General features: G+C 38.3%; 1 protein-coding gene across 1 annotated transcript; it reads right to left on the bottom strand.

Moving 5' to 3' along the window:
* On the bottom strand, positions 1 to 7,931 carry LOC310955402 (uncharacterized protein; the record flags this gene model as incomplete). Its single annotated transcript, XM_083925221.1, has 10 exons — positions 7,857 to 7,931; positions 7,153 to 7,205; positions 6,345 to 6,416; positions 4,346 to 6,161; positions 4,169 to 4,261; positions 3,215 to 3,328; positions 2,183 to 2,339; positions 1,641 to 1,833; positions 59 to 334; positions 1 to 9 (listed from the first exon to the last, which is right to left on the bottom strand). The coding sequence occupies exons 1-10, from the start codon at positions 7,861 to 7,863 to the stop codon at positions 1 to 3; spliced, it is 2,790 nt and encodes a 929-aa protein (XP_083781347.1). The 5' UTR covers positions 7,864 to 7,931.
* Positions 7,932 to 9,191: the final 1,260 nt, after the last annotated feature.

Raw genomic sequence — 9,191 nt, 5'->3', positions numbered from 1 at the left:
TCAAAACCTCTTGATTGTGTTTTATATTCCCTCTTTCTCGTAGCTCTTCCAGCCGCGCCTTTCGTTCTTTGGATTTTTTGCGTAGCTTTAACGCCGCGGCAATATCGGGCTCTTCGTTTCTGTGGGTGAAAAGGTGGCGAGCTATTTTAGACTTGGGCGCCCCGCAAACGTAACAATAGTTTTTGCTGGTGTAGGAGGGGTCTTCTTCGGGCTTTTCATCCACCGTGACATCCTCATCGTAAGAATCAGAGTCTGAGTGGTCGTTGTTGGTCGGAGGAACGTAGTCGCCATCGCAGGAAGCTGCAGAACTGGACGATCCTGCCGAGTCCTCACCCTGCAAAACAAGTCATTTTACACCCTTTACCAACTGAACACAAACAATGCTAATACTTCACAAATACACCATAAAATATGTAGATATGTCGTAATAACACACTGTTATAGACTCCTTTCATGTGATTTTATTTATTTTTTCGTTCATCATCTTATTAACATCATAACGTGTTAATGTTATTTTATTATTAATTTATCATTCAGCTGTTTTTTTGTTGATGTGTGTAAATTTGTAAGTGCTTTGTCTGTCAGAGCACTTAAAAAACTTTTATTTAAGGTGCTATGTACAGTAAATAAAGTTATTATTATTATTATTATTCCATAGGAACCATCTACAAATATAAAACTTGGATGGTAAATGGACTTGTACTTATAAAGCGCCTTTCTAGTCTTCTGACTACTCAAGGCGCTTTCACAGTGTTTGTCACATTCACCCGTTCACACAGACTTTCACACAGACGGCGGTGGACATCTACAGACCATCTAATCTAATCATTCACACCACATTTACACACCCATGCACAGCACGGGGAGCAATTCGGGGTTCAGTGTCTTGCCCAAGGACACTTCGACAAGCGGACCAGGGGAGCTGGGGATCGAGCCGATCTCTCAAATGGAGGACGACCCACTCCGCCACTAAGCCACAGCCGCCCACTTCAGCTTCAGATACTCGGATCACTGTGGGGTCACACTGAACGACGTGCATGACTGAGCAGGAACACGCGGCTACACATCACAAGGATTTTTTAACCAGGAGGAATCAACGATGACGAGTACGCCTGGTCTCCAAACTACATTTTATCACAAAAATATAAGAGTGAGAAATGAAACAAAAGAGTAACAGCATATTTACTCATATATTAATGCGTGCACCGTCAGCTGTAAGGTCTTATATAGAGGCAGGTGTGTGCCTTTAATAATCAAGTCCAATCAATTGAATTAAACACTGGAGTCAAATAAAGGTGTAGAACCGTCAACCTAAGTTAAATATGCGAGTGTCACAGCAAAGGATCCGAATACTTATGGACATTTTATATTATGATGATATTTCAGTATTTGTTCTTTAATAAATTAGCAAAAATGTCTATAATTCTGTGTTTTTCTGTCAAAATTGGGTTCTGTGTGTAATTTAATGAGGAAACAAATCAACTTAAAGTGATTTTAGCAAATGGCTGCAAATCAACAAAGAGTGGAACATTAAAGGGGGTCTGAAGACTTTCCGTACCCACTGTACGTAATTATCTAACATCATGGACAAAACTCCCTTTCTGTCCAAAACAAGTCAGAAAAACGGAAAATACACCTACTGTTGAGCGCCACGGGTAAAAGGAGTCCCCGTAGTTGTAGGTTAGCTCCTCGCCTGGAGATATTTGCGTCACTGCAAACAGGCACAAGTGCGGTTTTCCATCACAGACGATTTTCCTGATTTCACAGTTGGGACTCACGTGGTCGTCGTTCACGAGTCTCCCGAGGGACCCGTCCTCGTGCGAAGCATCAACGCTGCAAAGGAAACACTCTCAATGAAACTTCAACTACTCTTAAAACACCTGTTTGATTTTGCAGCTCTACCATTGAAGACACCTGCTGCGTTCAAAGAGTTTACAGGCGAATAAAGTGTTTTTACTTTTACATTCTGCCTTTTCCAGATTCACACTCGTGAAGTTAAACTGATGTTAAAATACCGTGTGCATGCAGGGAGGATGGTGGGAGTTTCACTTGATTTGGTAACGTCAATCTCTGTCTGAGAAACTGTAAAGTTGTCGCGATAACAAACGCCAATCAAGACGATTAAACTTCCCCTTCCTTTAAGGGAAAATCAGAAAAAGAAGCAAGAAGCAGTAAAACTCACCGCCAGTTTGTTCCGATCCACGCGAAGTCAAACAGATAGTTGTTCAGTCGATCGCCAGACTTCTTTTTCCTGGTTCCTTTGTGAGACGAGATGATCCCTCGAAACTCCACGACAAAGGCAGACGGTTTAATGGACTTACAGGTAAACACACCTCTCCCTGTAAATGTAAGAAATAGAAAAAACAGTCTGTCGTATCTGCAATAACTGACCAACCACCCCGTCCACATCTCCGACTTCACCATGGAGGTGAGAAGTGTGATCAGGAACAAAACATCTGCACTGTCTTTTTATTCTTAGTCATATTTCATCATTGTTGCAATATCTGCTCTACGTGCTTCACCTTTAATAACCCCTTAGGGATAAATAAAGTTTTCTTGAATCTTGAATCTGTTTAAAAACAGATGAAGAAAAAGCTTTCGGCTAAATTAAGAAAAATGGGAGTTTGTCTTTTCAGACTGGCAAAAACATCAAACGTCCACAAAATCACAGATACAAATTTTATTTGTTTGTTTTTTTAAATCACGCCCATCAAGAGTAATTATGGTCGTGAGCAGATAGTGACCCGAGATGGTTAAGGTTAGGCATTGACCTATGATGGTTACAGTTAATTTAGGGCGCATTCACACTGTCCATCCGTACCGTGCCCAAGCACGTTTCACGGCTAAAGTCTAGTTTGTTTGCCTAGACGCTGTACACTTGCCGTCCACGGCCCGTTTCTTCCGATCTTCCTACTTCCTATAGTAGAGGAAATCTACACAATGTGAAAAACTGACACATTTGGGGGAAAAAAGTTCAATAATTGGAGATTATTTGGGGAAACCTAAAGAAAGAACAACTGGTTTAGTTGATGAAACTTAGAGAATTGATACTAAAAATGTGACTGTTTGTTTGTTAACTTTTTCATCTGTGGATTTAATACCTTATATATACCTAAATATTGAAAATCATCAATAAAATACAAAAAAACAGAAGAAATCTAGATGTCAACCCGACTGTTTAAATGAAATGATTTAATAAAAGAAGGAATCAAACCTTTCGAGCGGTCTATAAACCTCTGCTCCAGGAAGGGTTTGTCTCTGCGAGCCTTGATGTGCTGCAGGGCGTCTTCCTCAGGAGTCAGCCGACGTCCTCGTGGCTCCGCAGCATCTGGAAGAGTTATCAAAAAAATATAAAACATTAAAGAATAAACAAAATTAACACGGGTGTCGAGCAAACAACCAACCTGTGCTGAACGAGTTTAGTGAAGAAGTCAGAATAATAATGGTTTCTAACGTGCATTTCAACTTATTGCATTTTAATTATTATGTTTATTGTATCTTATTCAGTACTTTATATATTTATTTTTTATATATTTCTTTATTGTTTTATTCTTTGGTGTTTTTACTGTTTTCTTAACTTGTCATCTATGAATTTAAAGGTTAATTTACTGCCCGTAAAAGCGTCTTTCTGCTTATCTCGCCTTGTTGATGCGTACATATGTTGGATTTGTGCTTTTGTCTTTCTCTCTTTCACAGCACTTTTTAAACTATCTTTAAAGTTATTATTATTATTATATTATTATTTTAATATAATTAATAATTATGTGCAATAATAACATGCTCCACTTCTTATACTGTTCCCCATCTGTTTATACCGTTCACATTATTATATTGTTTATACTATATTTTGTTGTTTTATTGCTTATATTATACTTTGCTCATTGTTTTATTATATATTCTTTTCTAAAATATACCAAGGGGGAGTAGCACTCCAATTTCGTTGTATGCAAATGCAATGACAATAAAGGCTATTCTATTCTAATGAATATTTAAAACGATGTAGTCTTCATTCACATGTACCAATGTTCAGAATCAGTGACATCCCTGCAAAGAGAAGTTTAAGTTTAATAAAAGTGTGGCTATGACAGATAAATACTTTCAGGACTTATTTTCACACCAACATTATTAACGTTATTAATTTTAATACCCTTTAACGTTATTAAAATACCTCTCTGCTGAAGTAACAGACCAGATTCTTCCCCGTCCTCTTCAGCGTCACAGACGTCAGGGCGGCTCTGCTCCAAATCCAGCTCCAATTTATCTGGAATAAAAAACAAGAAACTGTGAAACTGTAAGAATTGATTCGTCTGTTTCAGGTTAGACGTGTATTACGTTGGACGCGTACCTTCAATCTCAACTTCGTCCAGAGAGCGTCCTTTGAATCTTCCCAGAGAACCTTTTTCCATTTCCAGGAGAAGCTTGGCTATTTTGGCCAGTTCCACGGCCGCCTCTGGCAGCCGGTAATAGTCTCTCTCAGCGCGGAGGTCGTGGCCCAACAGTTTAGCGAGGTGATCGAGCTCGTCGTTCTCCAGGTTGAGGATCTGGAAGATTCTTGCCATGTGCTTGTGAAGATGCGCCGACTTCAGATGCTCCGGGTTCTTTGCGCGACACGCGTCGGAAAAAGCCCCGATGCAGTGCGCTCCGCGTTGGAGGCTCCTGGGAGAAGAGTCGGCCTTTGCGAACAAGAAAGGATTATCTTTGTGCACGCCGCATGCGTTTCTCTTGTTCACAAGCAAAGTTATTGCATTGACAAGTTCAGAGGTCAGCAAGACGGCGACGTTTTGTCCGGTCCTGTCCGTAATATTTATCCTGATGAAGTGCTTGGACAACACTTGGGTAGACTCGTGTCTCTCCTGGAAAGTCTTCAGCGTCATGTTTGAGACCTCGGGTGCACATTTGCTCAAGACTGACGCTTGTGCAAGTGTCACTCTGCAGAGTGCGTTGTACACCTGCAGGCCGTCATCCGTCTGCATGCTTTCGAGGGCAGAAGCAGATGTTTTTTCGAGGTACCTGAACAACACCTGCACATCACGCGTGAATGGTATGGTAGACGGGCTGATCACTTTTTGTCCACTCAATGAAGCGGTGGCTGTTTGGGAGACGAGTTCAGACCATTCATTTGCACACAGCTTCATAAATTTCTTTGTGTCTTTCTTTATCTGCCCGTTGGCTCCGGCGAGGACAACGGCGCCTATTTTCCTCAGTGAATTTCCTAATTTCAAAGCGAGACCCGGTCTCTCATAGCGGCGCGTCTTGTCATTGAAACCAGCGATGTCTTTGACGGCCTCGACAACCTTGTGGAAGCTTTTGGGTTTAATCGCATCCTCGTAGCTAGGTATCGACTTTTCGCGCAGCGCCAACAAAAGCTTCCCCATTTCTCGCAGCTTCTGTCGTGTGTGCTCTTGTTTACTTGGATTATCTCCGTGCTTCTCGGACAGACTCTGTGCCATCCGTATGAGGAGGAAATCCTTTAGAACGGCAGATGCAATCGTATCATTTTTCATCTGTGAAAGCATCTTCTTCGCACTGGATGACAGTGTTTTATAAAATGGTAACTCTGCAAGAACAGTCTCACCTAAGACTTTTGTCCTCGTCTTGCCGCCTGTTGCGGAGTTTGACGTTGTCCTCAAAGAACATTTGGCTTCATGCTTCCACATCTCCTTACGCCCATACAGGCCTCTACAATGTATACAGTGTGTTTTAGTTCTGCCCTTCAGTTTTAACTCTCCACTGTTGCTCTTCAGCACCTCTTGGTGATGCAAGTCATTTCCCCGCTTACGTAATTTGTCAAGTAGCCTTTTTCGATCCTTAGAGGTTCTGGGTAACGCCAAAGCTTCGGCGAGTTCAGGCTCTTCGTCAGCATGCTTTACAAAATGACGAATAAGTTTTCTGTGGCCTGTCCCGCAAACGTAACAGTAATTTTTCCTGCCGCAAGAACGGCCTTCTGGGTTCGGTGTGGCCTCGCAGGGTTCGGCGTCTTCATCGCAGCTGAGGTCATCAGACTTGAAAGAGGCCTCTTGCGGCTGCAGCGTCTCTTGAGAAGATAAATCTGCAAAAGGCGAATCGTCCCTCAAATCCAGCTGAGTGTTAAAACGCTTGTTGCCACGATGGAGGCTGTCAGTTAGTTTGTCTTCAGAGCAGGATGCAGACAAGTCCTTGAGCTGTAAACATGATTAAAGAAAAAGCATTTTATTCATACAGTAACTTTAAAGGAACACACAGAGACATTTTCAGCAAAAACAGCACAAAGTTAATTTATATTAGTGAGCTTCAGAGGTGTGTGAGAGCAGCCTGCGTGTGTTGTTAGTACAGCAGGACCGTCTTATACGCTGGCGTTTACGTACCCCTGCATTGTTTGATGTTGATGAAGTAGCATAAAGGTCTGTGTGTGAAGTACTCGATCCCTCAGCGGACGCCTGTAAATGTCAAATACAAAAGAAAAGTTGTGTTTCTTCCTGCAGAGAAAACCACAAATCTACTTTACTGCATTAATAATTAAAATATACTCTGTGCTGGTCCGGTGTATCGAGGCCATAAGATGATTATTTTTTTTGTTCATAATATTTTCAATTAAATTTTAACAGCATAAAGGTCTGTCACAGCCAAATAGCATAAATAAGACTTTGGATGGTACTGTGTCTGAATTTTTTTCGTGTGTGTAAGGCATTTTTGATACAGTTTAATAAATCAAACCATATTGTTGTTGTTTTTAATGTAGTTTGGGAACTTAAATCACAAGTCCTGTTTCCATTCATTATGCCGATTTTTTTGTTTGTTTGTTTTTTCACTGGTGACCTTGCGGACTGCACACGGTGAAAGGTATTTTGTGTCACTGTGGACTCAAACGGAGCACTGTGGGTGCCTTAAAGCCCCTTGACCCGAGCCGTCACCCCGATTCTTATTGTTACTCTGACCCTTTCCCATCTTTGTATTGAAACTGTTGCACAATAATTTCCCCTGTGATAAATAAAGCTTCATGAATCTTGAATTCATGCCAGCACCTTGTTTTGAACGAACCCTGCTGTTGTGTTTGGCTGTAGATGACCCTGTCTGATGTACTTGTACTGTGTGTATATTTACAGGTTGTGTTTTGTTTTGTTTTTCATTGAAAAATCAATAAAAAAATAAAGTTTAAAAGAAAATAAAACATACCTCCAGGTCAGGTTTGTGCTTTGGAGTCAGTTTCCTCTGCTTCTCCATGACAGCTGGAAAAAGAAATTCAAGGATATTTAATTAGATATAAATACAAATATAAAGCTGATAATGTAGAGTTTTGGCTGATTGTTATTAAAGTGCTTTAAATCCCAACACACTGGGACTCAAAGGTGTGTTTATATGAAACACTGTGACCCAAATATAGAACAAATATATCAAAACATTGTGTCTAGGATGCAAACCAGCGTAAAAAATATGTTCACTACATTAATGACTGTTGTGCCCTTTCTTCCCACACATGTGCTGCCACTCCTGACATGTATAAATGTATAAACTCTCCATTTTTGCTTAATTATCACCCTGATTACAGCTTTTCCTGTATTATAACAACAGAACAGAGGCAGAAACACTGGTGCTAACAGAAAATACGCAGCTTTTCTTAAACTTAAATGAAATATTTGCCTTTGTATTGTTAATTTAGTCGATAAAAAATAAAATAATTCCCATCATGCATGAACAGTGTCAGTCCTTCAGTGACTTCATGTGTAACATCACAGACTGTTGACAGCAACACAAACTAACTTCTGTCGCAACTATGACCAGAATTTAATAAAAGGTAGACATGTTTAACTCTTTTCCCGCTGCTTTTCACTGAAATACGCGTAGTTTCAGTAAATATATATATTTTTAAACACGTTTACCTTTCATTCAACATCCCAAAGTGTAAACAAGAAGGGGAGGAACGCAGCTCACACGGAGGCAGCCATGTTTTTTTTCTGTCGCCTTCCACAGGGAGGAGGGGCCGCGTGATGACGACAGCGAGTGGCGGCAACTCCAGCCAATCACTGATTAGAACGTCAGTGAGTGACTCCACAAGCAGCCAATCAGAGGGCGCGAATGTCTGCGTTCTGAGGGCAGCAGTTTTATACAGTTTACGGGTCAAACTAATAAATAAGGAAATATATAAATGTATAAATACAGGAATAAAATATAGATTTAAATAAGTGCCTTAAATAAATAAAGGCATAAATAAATCAATATAGAAATTAATAAATAAATAAATATATAAATGAATAAATAAATGCCTTAAATTAATAAATAAACGCATAAATAAATGTTTAAATACATTTCTTAAATAAATAAATGCATATATAAATGTATAAATACATACAGAAATAAATAAATAAATATAGAAATAAATGCCTTCAATAATTAAATAAATATAGAAATAAATGCCTTCAATAAATAAATGTATAAATACATACAGGAATAAATAAATAAATATAAAAATAAATGCCTTCAATAAATAAATAAATGTATGTATGAATGTATATCTAAATACAGGAATAGATAAATAAATATAGAAATAAATGCCTTCAATAAATAAATAAATGTATGTATGAATGTATATATAAATACAGGAATAGATAAATAAATATAGAAATAAATGCCTTCAATAATTAAATAAATGCATGAATAAATGTATAAATAAATTCCTTAAATAAATAAATGCATAAATGTATAAATAAATGACTTAAATAAATGCATTTATAAATGTATAAATACATACAGGAATAAATAAATAAATATAGAAATAAATGAATTCCTTCAATAAATCAATGAATAAATAAATGCATAAATAAATGTATAAATAAATACAAGAATAAATAAATAAATAAATGCGTTAAATAAAATAAAAACTAAATACTTTACATTTATTTCCACATTTTTGTTCACTTATTTTTATTTATATATACATATGTGTATATATACATATAATTGATATATATATGTATATATATATGTTTTATATGTCCATATGTTAATGAGGTAGGAGGTCCCACTCATTCTTGCATTTATTTATGTATTTGTTTATTTATTGAGACTTTAGTCACGTTGAGTCCATAATATTCAAGCTAAAACATTTAGTTCAATAACTTAAACCCGCGGCCGAATTATAAGACAATGAATCTAAACTCAGTGTTTTTGTGTAACGTAGCAATCCCGGGTCTCGTCGTAGTTGTTTCATGTTTCTT

The sequence above is a fragment of the Echiichthys vipera genome (assembly GCF_963691815.1).
Source record: "Echiichthys vipera genome assembly, chromosome: 13".
NCBI lineage: Eukaryota > Metazoa > Chordata > Actinopteri > Perciformes > Trachinidae > Echiichthys > Echiichthys vipera.
Note: the sequence above shows the minus strand (reverse complement) of the source record. Positions and strands in the feature narration are given on the sequence as shown.